Here is a 20208-nt window from a genome sequence, read left to right as displayed (position 1 = left end):
AACTGAAACTCAACTCCTTTTTTATACTGTTTCAGCAACCCAACCACCTTCCCCACATTCTCCACTACTTGAGGCGGTGTTCCTAAACTCTAGGAACTAACTCAAGCAATGTAGAGAAGTCAGGAAAGTCATTCAATATAAAATGTGGGATGAGGTTTGAATAAATCTTTTTCTTGGAGAGTAATTTAAGGAATCACTCAAAATCTTTTTACATAAGATATTTATTTTGTTAAAAAAAATATCAAAGAAATATCTTTTTATAATTTTAACAAAAAACAAAAATAAGATAAAAACCAATTTTATAAAATTGATCGATCGTTTCACTTTTAATTCCAATTAACTCTCGTATTCCTTGTGTTCCAACCAATCATAAAATATCAAACACTTACATAAAGCCTAAAAATAATAACTCATACTTTTTAGTCTTCATGTAATACTCGTTGCTTTTATGATATTCCAATTGGACCTTTGAAAACTCTATCTTGCCAAATAGAACATCCAAGCATAAAATCTTCTTCGCCTTCTTCACTTCAAATTGTTGTGTATGCCATATGTAGATTAAGGACTTCTCTTAGTTCCAACCCCAGAACTTTGTTCTTAATTAGAACCTGCCTAAATAACCTGCACACTTAATACACTTTAATCAAATCGAGTTTGCTTGTCATCACCAAAACTAATCGAGGTCAACATATATTGAGATAAATCTTGCCAATATTTGCTTTAATCTTTACACTTGAAAAGGATTTACAAACTAAGTTATGTATGGGTGGTTCAACTAGTAAATTTCAAAGGATTTTCTTATCTGTTTGACTAATCCAATATTTCTAACACCAACCACACGTTCATCCAGACAATAGACATACCCCAAAACATTTTAATACTAATTGAAAAACAAAAATAATATCCAAAATACTACTAATAAAATAAAAAATGAGATAGAGTAAGCGCGGAAAAAGAGGGGAGACAAGAAAAAGAAGTGATTCCTTCCACTAAAATGGGAACTTCATCAACAACTAACGACTTCGATCTTCCCGATGAAGTTTTACAGGCATTACCTTCAGATCCTTTTGCTCAGCTTGATGTTGCCCGTAAGATCACCTCCATTGCCCTTTCGACACGTGTTTCTGCCCTCGAATCAGAAGCGTCTGTTCTCCGTTCTCAGGTCACCGAAAAAGACGACATCATCTCTGACCTTCAATCTCAGATTGAGTCTCTTGATGCCTCCCTCTCTGAAACTATAGACCGTGTTTCCCGTGCCGAAAAAGAAAAGGTTTTTTTTTTTTTTTTTTTTTCCGTGTTACTCCCTCCTTTTCTAAATGGTATTTCGGTTTTTTTTGTATTTATTAATTTTCGGGTTTTTTTATAAGGGACAATTATTCGCTCTGGTATTGAATTCTGTTTTTGAATTTTCAAGTCTGTTTTGTAATTGATATATTTGTTTGTTTAGGAGAATTTGTTGAAGGAGAATAGTTCGTTGTCCAATACTGTTGCTAAGCTTCGAAGAGATGTATCCAAGGTACGTTGCTAATATTATTATTTTTTAAATGATATTTTAATAATTCAGAATGTTTTATTTTAGGAAAATTTTGTCTAGAACTGCTATAAAGATAGCGTCATTTGTGAACAACTATCTAATTTTTTTTATTTGCGAACAACTACCCACAAGTTACAAAACGTTTAGGGAGGTCCAATTAAGACGTTATTGGGCCTACTTTTTCAATTTTCCCACTTAATTAACTCCCCTAATTACCTTGTTTCTCCTTCCTAATTAACTTTCCCTCCATTCTCACTCAATAATCCAAAAGATTATACTCAATCAATTGAACACAAATTCTCAATTATTCAAATAATGTTTCACACTTTCCTTTTAATTCATTGTTTATTGTATTTGTATACAAGTTTTAATTGAACGCAATTAACATAATTAGGGTGTAGATTAGGGATTCGGATTAGGGTTTATGGGGTTTTTCTTTATTATATTGATTTTGTGGATTTTGAGCGATTAAGTAGTTTAACAGAGTATTTTGGAATTACTAGAGAAGCATTTCAATTGAATTATGAGTTTATGATATTTTTGACTTTGGATTTTAAGCTAAGTGCATAATGTTGGGAACATTCCGGATTATCAATGGTTTAATAATTGGGAATTATTGACATTTTTTTAGGGAAATTGTTCCATGAACCCTTGTGGTTTTAAAAAAATGCATCGTGTATCCCTGAAATCTATTAAATGCAGTGTGTACCCTTGAGGTATGTAAAAACGTGCACAAAATACCCTTAGACTTACAATAAATGTCAATTTTGCTAAATTGAGACCCGCTTAGCTTCAAATTCTATTAAATTATTACAATTTAGTGCTACTATAATGCTAAACCTACTAATTATAAAGTAAACTTAACTAATAAAACAAATTCTAACACCCAAAAGTTTAGGATTTAGAATAATCGACGAAGTTTAAATTTTGATATAATTTATGCTTTTAGGCGGTTTTACTGTATAAACATAAAGTACTAAAAAGTAAGTCAGTGTGGCATGATTTTAGTTTAATAAGTCAATATATGTGCATTTGTTAGAGGATTAGGGTATTTGGTGCATTTATTTACAAACCTCAGGGGTACACGGTGCATTTTTAGTTTCAATTAAGTTCATAATTTCCTTCTCTCATAAATATTCAGTTTAGTTCACTCCAATAAGTTCAGTTCAGTCAAACAGAACAAACCCTAATTATATTGCCTATTTAGTGTTCTAGCACATTATTTTTTACAACCACACCTAATTACGGAGTAGTTTTCTTATGACAACCTAAATTATTATTTGGAATTCAAATACATGACCACTCGTTTTGTACTTTTATTCATCATTAATCTCAGAAACTTTGATTTCTTGTAAAAAAGTTGTTGCAAAGCTTCTGTGGGCCATTTTTTTCAAGAAGGAAAGATTGTGGTAGAGGCAAAGATTTGTATAATTACTATTATCCTACTAATATGTCTTGGCCCCTTAAGAGGGTTTTGACTCTATTAAGCCAATTAATTATTTAGGGTTGTTCATCCCAAGTTCCACATAGAAAGATTAAGGAAGTGAAGATCTCTTTATAAGTGATTGCACAGTATGAGGCCTTTTGGAAAGGTTCTAAAAAACAAATCCAACAAATCCGTGCTAGCTACGCCTAAATCGGACAATATCAAACTAATATGGAGTGGGGTGTGCATGCCCCCAACATGGGTGACTCGAGCCCAACAAATCTTTCATGTCAAATGACATTCACTTGTTGCACAAACTAAATTGACATCATCACTTTTAAAAGCTGTTGTTGTAGTGCTTTTATCATCTCTTTCCTTTTGTGAATCATTCTTCTTTCTTTATTCCTTTTTCAAATGGAAACAATAGTTCTTCATATAATTAGTCTTCTTGAATTATCATGAGTTATTAGAGCCTTTGGGACCTGCTATTTGAGTTATCACGACTTATGGGACCCCTATTCTTGCTCCTTCCTGTAAATTATCAACTCCCATCTCCGTTCTTCCGATTTCTTCATTAAACATGCTTTCTTTGATCACATCCAAATATATCACATCCTTTGGAGTAGAGTTATTAATAGTCACAACCATAGTTTCCCCACTATCTGGCAAAGAACTCAACAAGTACAAAGCATGCAATCAACGTGTTAATATTAAGATGGAAGTCACTAAGATGTGGCGGTCTTTCTTTCATAAAGACCTTCCAATTTCTTGCACAATTCATATGGGTGACACATGGTCGAATATGCCACCATTGTCTAATAGTCCCTAAAGTCTTCCTTTTTAACATCACCCAATCTTTACAATCCATTTTTTCAGGTTTTGTTGGTTTAATAGTGCTACCATTTGTCTTTGTGGTTGTTTTTATTGGTTCATGTAAGTCTTTACAATATAATAAGTCTTTCATCATAGGTTTCCAAATTGAATAATTAGTTAATGTGAATTTAACTATCGAACTAATATTCGACTCCATAATGTGACAAATATAACTCCGACTCTGATACCTATAATGTCTTACACAAGACAATAATCCAACAATTCAATCCAATAAACCCTAATTCTCACACAACCAAAAACACACAATCAAATTAGCAACAATGAAGTAGCAAAACAACAACATTAACAATACTAAGAGACCATTGAAGGAGTCCACTCTAACTTCTATTATTGATTAATTGAGGGAAAATGAATCCCAAATCAGTTTTCAAAGGATTCACAACCCATCAACGTCAACAAACAATGATAGATCAAAATTAGAGAATGAAAGGAGTTGAATTCACCTAAAATTAACAACTTTGTCTAGAGACAATTTTGACCAAACCGGAGCTCAACGATGATCTAACCATCCCAAATGAAGCTCTTAATGTCAGCAATAAGATGTCCAAATTTGAGTATGGTCCAACGGTGGAGTTTCTGACAACAACTAGTTTAGTGAAAGATGTGCCAGAAAACCTCACTTTTTCTCTCTACTTTTGTGTGTGTGTATTCTTTGTTGCCTTCACACTCTAACTACCCTTATTGCCTTAAGGGTTAAAAGTTCAAGCTTACTCAAGAAGCTACAACTTAAGTCCTAAAATTGGACTTACTCTAAATAAGTAAATGCCATAAAATCGACGAAATGGATGGACCAAAAAGAAATACATTTTACTACTAATTTAGCTGGAAAGCAAATCTTAGGCATGAAGATTGCTCGTGATAGGAAAGCTGGAAAATTGTGGCTGTCACATGAGAAGTATATTAAACAGGTGCTAGAAAGGTTCAATATTAAGCATGCCAAGCTGGTTAGTATACCTTTAGGAGCTCACTTTAAGCTAAGTAAGAGAGTTTGTCCTTAAACATAGAAAGAGAAAGCAAGTATGTCTTTTATTCTTTATTATTCTTCTGTTGGTTCTAGATGTATGCTATGGTGTGTATTAAGCAAGATTTTGCGCATTCTTTTGGTTTGGTAAGTATATACTTATCTAATATTGGTAAGGCTCACTAGTTCCATTGAAGTGGATCTTCAGATATTTGCGTGGTACCTCTAAACTTTGTTAGTGTTATGATGATGCTAGACCTATTGTAGAAGGCTATATAGATACAGACATGGCTGATGATCTTGATAACAAAAAGTGTACCGCAGGTTATGTTTTCACTTTTTCAAGGGGAGTGGGAGCCATTTCCTGATAATCCAAGTTACAAAGTGTGTTGCCTTGTCGAGGTAGAGTATGTTGCGAAGCAAGTAAAGAGATGCTTTGGTGTTTCTTCAAGAATTGGGTTTGAAGCAAAGTGATTATGAAGTATTTTGCGATAATCAAAGTGCTATGAATTTGAGCAAAAATTCTATGTATCATGTGTAGCCCAAGCATATTGATGTTCGATATCATAGGTTGCAAAATGTCATTGATGGGAACAAAATGAAACTGAAGAGTTCACAGATAACAATGGTGCAAATATGCTGACAAAGATGGTTCCCACAAGCAAACTTGAAGTTTGTGGTAAGCTTGCGGGATTTAGCTTCAAGTGATGATTAAAACATGTTTGTCTTCCCCTTGTTCAGCTGGAGGGGGGGGGGGTTGTTATGGGTCTTACCAATTGGTAGAAAAATGTATTTTCTTTTAGGTCCATTTATTTGGTCCATTTTATGGCATTTCACTAGTTTGGAGTAAGTCCAATTTTGGGACTGAAGTTGTAGCTTCTTGAGTAAGCTTGTGCCTTTAACCCTTGAGCTAATAAGGGTAGTTTGAGAATGTGAAGGCAGTAGAGGAAGCGCACGCAAAAAAATAGAGAGAAAGAGTGAGGGTTTCATAGCTTCCATTTTCAGTCTTTTCGGCATAGCATTTACAAACTGGTTGTTGTCGGAAATTTCACTGTTAAATTGTGCTTAGATTTGGGCATCTTTTTCACGACATCAAGGGCTTTGCTTGGATGGTTGGATCGTTGATTTAAGCTCTGGTTTGGTCGGAATTCACTCAAAACTATTTTTGGGTGAATTCTACTCTCATCATTTTCTAGTTTTTATCTCTTATTGTTTGTTGTTGGTGGGTTGTAAATCTTTTGTAAACTGATTTGAAATTCTTTTTCCCTCAATTAATCAATAAGAGAAGTTAGGGTGGACTCCTCAAATGGTCTTGTGGATTTTACCTTCACATCGAAGGGAATTTCCACGTATAATTCTTGTGTGTTGATTAATATCATTTGTTCCTGGTATTGTTGGTGTTAATGTTGTTTGCTACTGCATTGTTGCTGATTTGGTTGTGTGAGAATTTTGGTTGATTGGATTAAATTGTTGGTTGATTGTCTTGTGTGTGACATTGCGAATGTCGTAATGACCCCTTCCAATCCCTACATATATTAGTTTACTATCTATTTATTAAGTATGATTTTAATATATTTATAGAAAATGATATCTAAAACTAGCCCGTGTAAAAAAAATTATGAATACATGCTCTATAAATGGCGTCTAAAGGGCACCAATTTGTTATCTTGCCCTGGGCCTTTAGATTGCTTGGAACGAGCCTGGAGCTAATTAGAGATGTTGGTGGTTGGGTTTTCCTGGTTAAGAATGAGAAATTTTCTGTAAAAAAAAAAAAAAAGGCTTCTAAATGTATTCTCGGTTCCTTTCTAGAGTTCCCTGGTGCAGAATTCTATGCTCCAACTTGGCTTCTCCAAGAAGCAAGTTTGTAACCTGGTTAGCTATCTAAAAAAGGTTGCTAACCCGAGATAGATTAAGACTATGGAAACAGTTGTGATCTCCGCGGTATGGGCTCAAAGTCTGCTGAGCACTTATTCTTTCCTTGTCCCTATGCTGCTGCTATTTGAAGCCAGGTTTTATAAATGTTGTGATTACAATGAGTTCCTGCTGGGTTTGCAGATGAGCTATAGTGGGCTATGAGGAGTAGTAAAAAAGTATGGAGATAAACACATGTTATATCAAGTGTTATTGCAAAGAAACAAGAAGAGTTTTCAGCAATTGTGAAGAAACTGCTACTTTATTTCGTAGAATAGCCTATACAGTAGCTTGTAGAGCTAATGCTGTCCAGAAACAGCTTATTTGTATCTAGCTTGGTTTGTTTGGTTTTGGTGCTAGCTTAGTCCTGCCTAGAAAGTTTGAGCTGACCTTTCTTTGCTTCCTGTGCCTTTGTTGTACTGGTGGTCTGGTGTTTTTTTTTTTCTGTCTTTTGGACTTTATTTCTTATTATTTTAATTGCCAAAAAAAAAAAAATTAAAATAATTAAAGACACCTTCACAATTTCTTAGTCTAGTTTTTGTATGCCAGATACTTGGGAAGTGAGGGGGGACAATTGGGGGGATTTGATGTCATCATGCCTTAAGGTTACCAGGTGAATCCTCAACCAACTAAATCAAGCTTTGCGTTGTTTGGAAAGGGACTTATTTGTTCAAAGTTATTAGCTTTATTTGACAGGGCATCCTTCCATTGTTTTTTGAAGGATTAACATCCTAGCATGTGTAGTCCTTGTGTTGTGGGAAGGATCTTCATAAACATTGCATGGGGTACAAATAAAATTCTGATAGTGTTCAATGATTTGGGTGTTCATATTTGCTGTTTTAGTTAGTAATTGACTTATTCCTTTTACTGCTGCTGTGTAGTGATGGTTAATCTTTCCTGTCTTCTGTGAGTTTTATCCTTTTGGAAATATGCTTGTACTAGTTTGTTCATTTACCTATATATGTAGTTTTAGGATTCACACATGAATTATGGAATGATGTTAATTCACCAACTTTCCTTATTGAAGATTATATTTGTAGTAGATGGATTTAAGTTGGAACATAATGTTTTGTATCCTAAGGCATGGTAAGATCAAAATATGAATATTTGTGAAAATTTTCCACAGTTAGTGTTAACAGTACCTTTTAGTTCATCATTAATTTTGTATGTCTTCTTGTGTTAACAGTTGGAGGTGTTCAGGAAGACACTCATGCAGTCACTTCAAGAAGATGATGGAAGCTCTGTAAGTGCATTATCTTTAAGCAATTTACTAGTAATGATTTTGAAATTTGTCGACCAATGACCATCGCCTGCATGTTTGACAGGCAAAATTGCAAGAGAAAGCCGCTAAGGAAGCTCCTACGTCTACAACTATTTCTGCTCAGTCACAAAGTGGAGGTTGTATACACTGCCGTTTCTCTATACCTTAGATTGGTGTCATAATGTTCTGGCTCTCCTTCCAAAAAAAAAAAAAATTAATAGGAAATGTCCTGATTATTGTTATCTTCTGTTTAAATTTCTAACATTATATTAAATCATAGTAAGCCCTTACGGTGCTGTTTCTTGGAACCTAAATGGTGAGCATACTTGCAAGTTGCAACCCAAATTTTTGGGATGGCGGAACATAAATTTTTGATAGCTTTAAGTTTTTCCAAATCTGGGATTAACAAGTAATAACAAGGATGACCAACTGTTGGACTCTCACTTAATACTCACTCAACTTATTTTTATACTATGAGGAATGTTCAAATTGAAAATAAGCTCGGATGCGTTTTTCTGCCGAAGAGTGCTTTTTTATTTGGGTTTAATGTTACCTAGTCTATCTGGAATTCGTTAATTGAAACTTTTTGCAAAGATCTGCCTTTTGAATATAATAATTTATTAGTGTAATTGTTGTGGACTGGTTCATTATTGATCATGGTGGAGGAATGGCTTGTCCAAGTTATCTATAATGATATCTTGATATGGATTGTATAAAAAAGATTTATATTGAAATAAGAATAACTATCAAGAGAGATATAATCTCATCCATGTCAATCAGGGTCTCTGATGTGGTTTAAATGCTTTTGTTCTGATTCAGATGATGATCCTGTACCTCCACCAGCATATTCTTCTACCGACACTGAAACTTTAGAACGTGGAAACTCATATCGGGAGGATCGTGTTGCAGAAGGTGAGTTCCTGCTAGTGTTTGCTTACACGTGCATTTGTGCACATCATGTGCTGCTTTGTGGACATTGTGGTTGTAATCTTTCCATTAAACAGGTGCAATAATTAAAGAAAGATTGCTATGCTGGAGCTTGTGACAATAGTAATAATTGTTTGATTGTCATCGCAGTTTCAAGACCTCGGATATCACCAGGTCTCTTGTTAGCATCACAAACTAGCACTCCTCGCCTCACTCCTCCGGGCTCTCCTCCTATATCTGCATCTGTGTCACCATCCAGAACATCTAAGCCAGCATCACCAAGGCGACATTCTGTTTCATTTTCAACAACCAGAGGCATGCTTGATTCTTTGCCTTCAAGCACCCATAGTTCTTTTTCAGGTTCTGAATCGACAAGCGGTGAGTTTAGACGTTCAAAGAATTAGCTACTATTTATTCATTACTTGTTTGTAGTAATTAGTGCACAAAATTCATAGAAACTGAATAAAGTAGAGGCCACAATTTGTTTAGGACTGATCTGAGGAAGCCATTATCTACTTAAAAGTGTCTTAGACATTTGGGAAACCATTTTAAGGAACAATGATAATGTCAAGAGTATAACATATTTCATAAGAATATTGACACATTAATTTGACACATCCAAAAATACTATGCCACTATGTTAAATGGCGGCATTTATATTTTTTATATATGTACACCAACTACCGTCTTTTATACTCTGGTTGCTATAATTATCTTTCATGTTTCAGGGAGACCTCGAGTTGATGGGAAAGAATTCTTCCGCCAAGTCAGGTATCCTCTCTGTGAAGCTTTCCATATAAATTTAATTCTCTCTTTTTTTTTTTTTTTGTCTTTGAAGTGTTGTATATATGCATCTGCGTTCAAAGCTTGTTTATTTGTTCTCATCATTCTGTTATCAGTGTTATCACAGCCTGGTCTATGTTCTAGTGCCTACGTAGAATTCCAGTGCCTTTTATGAAAAATTCCTTAAGACTTTGAAAGCTGCTATTAATTCTTATTGCAATGCTTGAAACTTAGTTTTAAGATCGAAAATACAGCTTTTTTTTTTTTGGTAAATAACAAATTTTATTACCAAAAGGAGAAGTTACAACTAACAGAAGCTAAGTTGCAACAAGCAACAGACACCACAAGACCAAAAGACAGGCCAAACACCCACCCAACAGTTCAAGCTCATTTTCTAGCCACCTTCTAGGAAGGGTTCTAGAAAAAGAGACAAGAACAGTCTAGACTCAAGCTTTCAGCCACCTTCTATGAAGGGTTCTGAAGGCTAGAGCCAGACAAAAGACACAGAAAAAGCAAGGAAAGAGCTTGCAAAATCTAAACATAAACCAAGCTGCAAACTGCAGCAGACACAGAACCTCCACCTAGACTCAATTGTAGAACACAGCAGGGCTAGAGAAAGAGGCAATACACCAGAAACAAACTGTACTCAGATTGGAAAGACTGGAAACACCAAACTGAGCACCAAAAACACTACAACTGCCAAAAGAAAACACAAAGTTACAGAATCAGCAAATTTCTGTCAGGAACAGGGCATCTACAGGCAACAGCAAACAGAACATCCCTGAGCACAGCTTCACTAGATTTGCAGCTTCCTGTAAAGATCAAAGAGTTTCTCTGCAACCAAATATGATAAACAGCTTCAGCAAAACACATTCCCAGAAGTCTATTTTTAGTTCTATCCTTCCTGCAGATTTTAGAAATCCACATAACTTCAGCATCAAAGCTTAAAATAGCCCTTTTGTAACCAAAGATAACCAAGATCCTTCCCCAAACATCCTTAGCAAATCTGCATTCAAAAAATAAATGCTGAACTGACTCAAGGTGAATATTACATAAAAAACAGATAGGATCACATTGCATATTCCATGAGCTCAATCTATCTTTTGTAAGCAGTCTATTCCTATCTTTTGTAAGCAGTCTATTCCTAACAGCAAGCCACAGAATGAACAAGCTTTTAGGAGTAGCAGCATTATTACAAAATAGCCTTCTCCATGGAACTTTGGGAGCTTGAGCCATGATCTTCAGATAGATTTTTTTAATCTTGACTCTTCCACCATGCTTCACAGCATCCCAACCACCAATATTATCAATTACAGTTCTGCACTTCAAGATTCTACTAAGCACCCAAGAACATCTCCTAGGGGCTGGCTTGTTCCACCAAGAATTGCCTTTGAAATAGTAGATATGGACCCATTTCACCCATAAATTGTCAGCTTTATGAGCAAGATCCCAAAGCATCTTAGAAATAGCAGCACAATTCCACTCAGGAAGGGAGAGAAGGTTCCAGCCACCACTAACTTTGGGAAGACAAACTTGAGACCAAGAAACAAGAGATTTCTTAGATGGGTTGGCTTTCCCAGTCCATAAGAAAGCTCTAAATCTTGCCTCAATTTCTCTCAGGATCTTTTTAGGAAGGATAAAGATCTGAGCCCAGTATGTTTGTATTCCAAACAAAACACTCTTCACTAACTGAAGTCTACCAGCATAAGAAAGATGATTAGCAGACCAGCCATTGATCCTGGAAGTCACTTTATCCACAAGGGGTTTACATTGAGCAATGGTCAACTTTTTAGAAGAGAGGGGAACCCCAAGATACCTAAATGGAATAGTACCAGGAGCAACCCCAATAAAATTTCTCAGCTCATTTTGACCAACAGCATCAAGACCACCAAAATACACCTCACTTTTATCCAAGTTTGCAGAGAGTCCAGAAGCTCCAGAAAATTTAGAGAAAGCTTGGAAAAGCAAGGAAACAGACTGAGCATCAGCCCTAGAAAAGAGAAGCAAATCATCAGCAAACATAAGATGTGTCAAGTACATTTTCTCACATCTAGGGTGATAGTTGAAATTAGGATTCAACTGTAACTCAGAGAGACATCTAGAGAGATATTCCATCCCAATGGCAAACAAAAAAGGAGACATTGGTCTCCCTGTCTAAGACCCTTTTTTGCAGGAAAGGGCTTAGAAGGAATACCATTAATCAAGATAGAGAAGGAGACAGAAGACAAGCAAGCCATAATCCTGGCAATAAATTGGTTAGGAAAACCAATCTCAGACATAACAGTGTTCAAAAAACTCCACTCAACTGAATCATAAGCCTTTTTCAAGTCAATCTTCAACATACATCTAGGAGAAAGAAACTTATGCCCATAACCTTTAATAAGCTCAGTTGCTAAAAGAATGTTGTCACCAATGTGTTTCCCAGGGATAAAACCAGCTTAAAACCAGCTTGGGAGCCATCAATCACCTCAGAAATCACTTTTGCCAACCTTGCAGTAAGAATTTTAGAAATGATCTTATATAAGACACAACAACAAGCAATTGGTCTAAAATCTTTAGCAAAGGAAGGATTTTGAACCTTAGGAACTAAGATTATAGTAGTACAATTCCATTGCTGCAACATAATACCAGTATTGAAAAACTCTAAAACACCAGCATAGACATCATTTTTCACCACATCCCAAGACTTCTTGAAAAAGTGAGAATTAAAACCATCTATCCCAGGAGCTTTGGAGCTATCAATATCTTTCAAAGCAGAATCAATCTCCTCAATAGAAATAGGGGCTATAAGGGACTGCTGAGAATCCCTAGACAGCTGTGCACCTCTTCTCACAGTACTAAGTACTAAGATCAATCCCAGGCAGAGAAATAGCACAAGAACCAAGAAGAGCCTTATAGAAACCAGTAATTTCATCTTCAATAGCATCAGGGGTTTTCAATAAAGTACCATCACTAGCAAATATAGTGTCAATTCTATTCCTGCTTTGTCTTTGTTTCATGAGAGCAAAGAAATACTTGTTATTACTGTCACCAAGTTGAAGCCAATCAACTCTGGATTTTTGCCTATAGATACTCTCCTGAACATTAATCCAGTATTTGACTTTCTGCTCTTGAGTGTGCAGGACAACATTATCAACATCATTGATAATAATCTGCTGCTGAATATCAGTGAGGGCACTTTGAGCAGCTTCAAGTCTTTCACCAACTTTGCCAAATTTCTCTGTATTCATGGTTTTAAGAGCAGCCTTAACTTGCTTGAGTTTATACCACACTCTATGCATAGCACTACCAGTAGCAGAACATTGCCAGGCAGAGTCCACTACAGACAAAAAATCTTCATGATCAGCCAAGCAATTGAGAAATCTAAAAGGTCTCCCTTTGCCCAGTTAAGAATGAAAAATATCAACAAGATTGTGATCAGAAAGAGAGGGGGGCAAATAAATAGCTTCCACATGCCCAAACACCTCAATCCAATCTTGATTTACAAGACCTCTATCAATCCTAGAGTAAGTTCTAGGACCATTATGAGCCTTGTTACACCAAGAGAAGAATGAACCCTTACTCTTTATCTCAGTCAAAGCCAAATCATCAATAAGATTCTGAAAGTCTCTTGTTTCATAATCAGTAACCATAGCCCCATTGATTCTATCACTACAGGATAAAATAGAGTTAAAGTCACCAACACACAACCAAGCTCCAGATATACCAGTTAACTGTTTAATGCCAGTCCACAGGACAACCTATCCTGAAAAGTGTGTAAACCATACACAAAAGTAATGAAAATCTGAGTTTGCAGATCCTTTGTAGTGAGCAAGCAATGTACTAACTGTTCTTGAGAGGACAAAATAGTTAGATTGAGCAGATCAGATTTCCAACCTATCCAAATTCTTCCTCTTGGAGAGTTAGCATAATTGGCAAACCAAGACCAGGCACACCCAAATTTCCTTTGGATCTTAGTAAAATTCTTCTGTTTAGAAAATACAGCTTGTTTTTCCTTAAAGGACGTGTTTAGAAAATTTTCATTTTCATCTTTCTGGCGTTGGAGTTCAATTGAATTGTCAGTTCTGTGAGGATACAAGAACATTACAGGAAAAAAGGCTGGGGCTTTGGGATTGATATACTCATATACTGACTATATTTATTGTAGCTTCTCCCTTGTCAGACTGCATCACAGATATATATCATTATCTTTCTCAAAATGTTTGTCTAACCGCTTACCCTGGAGTTGTTTTAGTTTTTCTGATATTTTGAACATGTTTTTATAGTTGCACAATACTTTGAACCGCGTTGATGGGTTCCTGTCAGAAACACACTTAAGTTCATAACTGTATTTACCTAATCAAACTGTGACTTTGTGACTAAGGGATAAGTTAGAGTTTTGACAAATGCAGCACATTATATTATTCTTTTTATAAGCTACTTCATAATTTCATCTTGCTAAACAGGGATCAATTGTTTAGCATTCCCCTTATGAAGATTTCATTTGTGAAGCGTTTTACCTTGATCTTATGCTGATGCATTTCTGTAGAAGTTCTAAGAACTTTGTTTAAGTGGTCTGGTAACTGGTCCACTCAGTTCTGACATAAAAGGCGGAGTTTGTCATCTGACCCTTGGTTTGTTTTTCTCAGGAGTCGTCTCTCTTATGAACAATTTGGTGCATTTTTAGCAAATGTGAAGGAGCTGAATTCACACAAGCAAACAAAAGAAGTACGTGATTTATCTCTACTCTTTTTCTGCTGGATTTCTTTTAAATTTTGTAAGAAATAACTTATACTGTAATTGTTTCTAACAAGTTTGATATCAATATTCTCACTATGCTTAAGCTGTTCCAATTTCTCACTTCTCATTCTCCATTGACCATTGAGTCCTCCTTTACCCCCTTTGCTTCTCCATGCCTTCATGTTTGGGTAGAGAAATAGCAAAAGCTTGTTTTAAACTGGTATACTTATCAATTATATTCCAGCTTTATTGAATGCTTTATCCTTATAAATAACAGAAGAATACGAGTACTAAAATCCTTTACTCCTTTACTCCTCTTCCTTTACTCCTCTTTCCCTTCAATATGTATGTCTTTGTATGTGTATAGAGGAGGGAGAAACACAAACTGGGAGGGAAAATTCAGGAACCAGTGAGGTTGTAGAGGTTTGCTCTTTGACTCTCACCATCCCTAGCTAGCAACTGAGTTTCTTCAAATGATGGAAAAGGAGAGGAGCCATAGAAGAAAATGTGCAAGATAGTTGAAAAGAGGTTAGCTTCGCAGGCTAAAAAGGCAGTTCATAAGAGAGACACTGATTAAGTGAATATGATGGTGTTTCTGGAAACAGAATACTCCTCGGGGTTAGGGTAATAATATCAAGATGTCCTATAGACTAAGTCCAATGAATGTCCAAATGTCCTCCGGCTCCGCCTTGTTGTCCGAGAGCTCGACCTGCAAAAGAGAGAAGGTTAACTGCCCCGGGGATGTGGCCCGGGAAAGCCCCTCCGACGCTTAAGTCAACGAATGTACTTTCTAGTGAGAGAAAGGAGAGAGAAAGTAGAGAGAGTAGGAGAGAGAATTAGGAAAAAGTTACCCTCATTAATGATTTGAGTGCTATTTATAGTTGTACTTTCAGGTGGCAGAAGTTGTACTTACTTGGACAGATTAGGGGTAAATCTGTACTTTGCAATGACTAATGATGGGCTGGATCATGGAGAGGTATTTTCGTAATTCCAGGTCAATGGACTTAGGACAATGGGCTTGACCCAAATAGATGGTTTGTTAGTGGAAGAGGGTCGGGCGAAGGTGAGGGCGGAATAAGATTGGGTATGGGAAACAGAGAGTATATCAGGAATAACTGAATGCTTGTTAGGTTTATTATTTGCTTTATTAATTTACTTAAAGCCCTTTTTTTGGATTTATTTTCTGTTTAGTTTTGCTCAGCTTATTTCATTTGTATACTTTTCACAACATCTCGTGGGTATTATGTTGTCATAGGTAACACTTTGCTTGTGCTTTTATTATTCCGTATAATGTTATGTGATTTTGTTGTCACATATGTGCTTTTATTACAAGAAAAATGTCAAAACAATTGTGGTTGTATGTATATGTGTGATTTGGTCTATGTTCTAATTTGCATATTTAACCTATCTCGTGGGTATTATGTTATTGTAGGAAACACTTCGGAAAGCTGATGAGATTTTTGGTCCTGACAATAAAGACCTCTATACAATTTTCGAAGGTTTGCTGAATCGTAATGTGCATTAAAGCGTTCTTCTAATTCTTCTATATTTTTGTTTCAAAATTGTTATTTTTGGTGCAACTAAGAGCATCTTATTCTTAAATAATAAGTAATTTTTTATCTATTGAACGCATTTAAGTTATATGATTTTCAGAATTTGTACAAATTTGATCTGCCATTGTGAATTTACCTTTGCATCTTCTTTGTAAATGAATGGAATTCATAATCTGACCATGCATGGTGAATTTTCTGTATAAAGGGGGATTTTCTTTTCCCCCTGTTTGCATATTATTTGTCGTGGACTCGTGGTCATTGGCTACCAATCACTGCCACGACACCAGTAAACTCAAGGGCCATGATTGATCAAATTTGTAAATTTTTTTAAAATCAATTCATTAATAAAAAGCCATTCGGCATCTACAACTGAAATCTACCTTAACAAATACATAAAATTGAATCAAATTAGGTTTTCCTTCATCAAAGCTACGATCGTGTAAAAATTCTTGTACTATGGTACATCTGTTGCACACATCGCTGGAATATACAACCTTTTTGGAGATATCATCTAACGATTTTTTGTAGCCGTAAGGATGATTTTCATTTGATTAGCTTGAACGCATTAGAAAACTTGACAACCGTTGCGATTTCGAATAAATCTTTACCAAAGAACTGACAATAGGACAAAAGATGATTACCTTTTTGATAAACCATAACACACAAACAAACCTTAAACATAAACAAACAACTACACCAACAAAAACTAACAACTCCACCATAGAGAGACACTCCACCATAGGGAGACGGACGTATCTACACTTGTGTAGATTTATTGAAACCTAAATTGCAAAACTAAAGAAAATTTAGGAAAAATGGCCGGAAATAGTCTAAACGGCCGTTTCCAGCCTAAACGGCCAAGATATTGGAGAAACTCTAGAAGAGAGAAGGAGAGAAGAGGAGAGGAGAGGCCGCGTGGGAGCAATATTTTGATGATGATATTGTTATGGGTATGTTATCAAATTTGTAAGTTGATTAGGACTTTAGTAGTACCTTTGTTTTTATTTGATCTTAACATTAATTAACTGTTGATGTAATTATTTTTTTTTTCAAGGAAGCTAGTGCATTTATTAACTAAGAAGAAATATTGTCCAAACGTGTATAGGGAAACATCATCCGAAGCATGACGTTCCCAACATTGTTTAACATCAAACGACACTAACTTTGTGAGATGATGGGCGACAAAATTACCATCTCTCTTGACATGAGACCAACTAATGAAATTAAACCAACTACTAAGACACAGAATATCATGCATAACAACATTAGCAAGGGAAAGACTCAGGGAGCTCTTACGCAACTTAGTCACCATTGTGAGCGAATCTGAATCAAGAAGTACCTCTCCCAGGCCAAATTCTTTTGCTTTCTTTAAGACCAAAAAGTGCAGCTCTGCATTCTGCAACAAGGGGATCCTAATAAGCTCTGACACGTCTAACAACAGCAAAAATAACCACGCCCTTATAGTCCCGCGCCACTACTCTCTTACCAACCCAGCCATCAACAGCAAGGAAAGCATAATCGTTAAGTTTGACAATACCAGTAGGGGGGTCGATCCACGATTGGGAGAAGGAGAAAGAGAAGCCTAACCACCTTAATGAAGGAGTTATGTCTTTGATAAGTACAATTACTAGATATATTAAGGATCACTATTATTGAGATAATTAGTTCATTCTATAGGGTCGTTAGTGTTTGGTGCTAGAAATGACAATTGATCTTCGGGCTAGTTAAATAGTCCAAAGCCTTATTCAATGGATCCTATGAGGTCACACACAAGAGTATTGGGTCAAACAAGTTAGAGGCCCATTATTGGGCCTCATGAGTTTATGACATGCCACATTGATTGTTGGGCTAGGATAGTTTGGTGAGCTTAGAATGTTTTGGGCTTGACATGGATTTATTTAGAGATGTGATCTTTAAATATAATCCATACCTAGGGTTGTATGATATAACAATTAACAGTTAATTCTGAACCAAGCAACAAACTCCCAAAACCCTAATTCTTTCTCTCTCCACTCGACCCTCTCTCTCTCCTCCCTGTCCGTACGGTCGACCCACTTGGGTGGCGCGTGTGGAGGTTGTTTAGGTGGTTTGTGGTGTGCTCGTGATTCACATCTCCGTCAAAGGTTGATTGAAGTGTTTGATCATAACTAACTAGCATTAATGGAGGTTTGATCCATGCTCATGGACTTAGTAGAGGAATCACACGTGGGGTTCTTATTCTCTTTATTGTTCTTGCTCGATCATACGTGGAATCACGCTACAAAGGTATTAATTCTTATTCTTTATGTGTTATGCATGATCTTGGGATTAGGTGATATTCTGATATATGAATGTGATTCATGTTTTCGCAATTCGTACCTATAAACTCCTACAGTTATATGAGTTAGCCTATGCATGTACATATATTGAAGAGCGTGTATTACGTGCGGCTTGACGCACGAAACACTTCGTACATCAAAGCATAAACCCACTTTATCAAAAAGGCGCGGGTTTAAAACCCGTTAAAATCGGGCTTCGTCAGTCGATTAAAAAAAAGCGGAGATTAAAAAAGCCCAGCTCGATTTAAAAACGCGCGTTTTTTAAGGCCCATTGTAGACTGATATCGTCAAATGATATAATGGTATCCTCAAAACAATATTCTTCATATGATATCCTTAAAAGGAAATATTATATCATTAAACATTTAGTTATAACTTTAAATCACAGAAACCTATCCTTCATTAACTGTATGATATCCTTAAAACTTTAAATATTTCTTTTTACACTGCTAAATTAACTTAACCAAACACTGAACTATATCCTATAACGATTGGTTGATATCCTGTAAAGACTAAATACTACGTGATATCCTCATAAAAAAAAATTATTTCCTTAAATTGATATATTTTATCAACCTCATGTTACTAATATAATAAAAATACTTGTTATTCCTAATACAGAATGATATCCTCCAAAGACTACATAATATCCTATTAACATAAAATACTAGTTATTTCTAATAAATATATAAGAAATTTTCTAAACACTGGACTATATCCTATAACGACTAGATGATATCCTCTAAAGATTAAATACTACAAAATATCCTCATAACGAAAAATCATTTTCTTAAATGGCTATATCCTATAACGACTAGATGATATACTCATAACGAAAAATCAATTCCTTAAATGGCTATATTTTATCAACCAACCTGTTACTAATATAATAAAAACTCGATGATAAAAAATATTCTAAACACTACATTTAATCATATAACATGTTGTTTATATAATCCAAAGAAATATCCTCTAAAGACTAAATGTAAGCTGATATCTTCAAATGATTTGATATTATCCTCTAAATAATAATTTTTATATGATATGCTTAACAAAAAACTAGACTATATCCTATAACATCTTAATGATATCTTCAAAGGAAATTTTTTATCATTCAACATATTACTATTAATCTTCAATTCTTAAAACTATAAATAATTCTTTTTACCCTTCTAAATTAACTTAACCAAAAACTAGACTATATCCTATAACATCTGAATGATATCCTGTAAAGACTAAATATCATAAAAACAATTTTACATTTCAATATTGAATAGATAATATCTTCAAAAAACCAGTAAATATCATAAAAACAATTTTACATTAAATTTCATGTTAATCCACAAATTCTTAAACAAACTTCTGTTTTTTATGTTTTCATTTACCAATCAAATTGTTTTAATAATATTCAAGTCAAAGCATTTATGTAAATGGTTTATGACTATTAATTTTATGTTTGACTTAGATTTAATAACTGTTATATATATAATCAACAATTTTGTGAGTTACCTAATTGCTTTTTAATCTGAAAAAAAAATCAATACTTTGAGTAACTTCTTAAGGAGATATATCATAAGAATGGCAAATAACAGTAGCAATTCCAGAAAAAATCGTGGAAGAAAGCCTTCAATACAAGGATCTTCATCAAATATGATAGAGGCAAAAGCTTGGGCAGAGAGCATACAAGCTGACTGTGAAGGGGATTGTTTTAATTTCATTTTTTCTAAGTCTTATTTAGAAGGAATTATAGTAAGGAATTATGGTTCATTTTTTCTGAGTTTTATTATTCAGATGGAATTTTACTTTTCTATTTATTATATTGAAAACTTTTGTTTTCTTGATGCAGAATGTTCCCTTGGATTTTGCTAAAAAAAACATTTCAGCACGCTTGGGAAATCAACTGATGTTAAGTTGCGACTTT

General features: G+C 35.1%; 1 protein-coding gene across 1 annotated transcript; it reads left to right on the top strand.

Moving 5' to 3' along the window:
* Nucleotides 1–896: 896 nt before the first annotated feature.
* On the top strand, nt 897–16151 carry LOC145632085 (uncharacterized protein At4g15545-like). Its single transcript, XM_081684360.1, has 9 exons — nt 897–1270; nt 1448–1516; nt 7913–7969; nt 8052–8124; nt 8807–8899; nt 9065–9292; nt 9643–9685; nt 14326–14404; nt 15849–16151. Exons 1-9 carry the CDS (start codon nt 995–997, stop codon nt 15939–15941), a joined length of 1011 nt encoding a protein of 336 aa, XP_081540486.1. The 5' UTR covers nt 897–994; the 3' UTR covers nt 15942–16151.
* The last annotated feature ends 4057 nt before the right edge of the window (nt 16152–20208 follow it).

Source organism: Chenopodium album, chromosome 5 (assembly GCF_948465745.1).
Source record: "Chenopodium album chromosome 5, dcCheAlbu1.1, whole genome shotgun sequence".
In the NCBI taxonomy this organism is placed as follows: Eukaryota; Viridiplantae; Streptophyta; class Magnoliopsida; order Caryophyllales; family Amaranthaceae; genus Chenopodium; species Chenopodium album.
The sequence above is the reverse complement of the archived record's forward strand: the minus strand, read 5'-3'. Positions and strand labels throughout refer to the sequence as shown.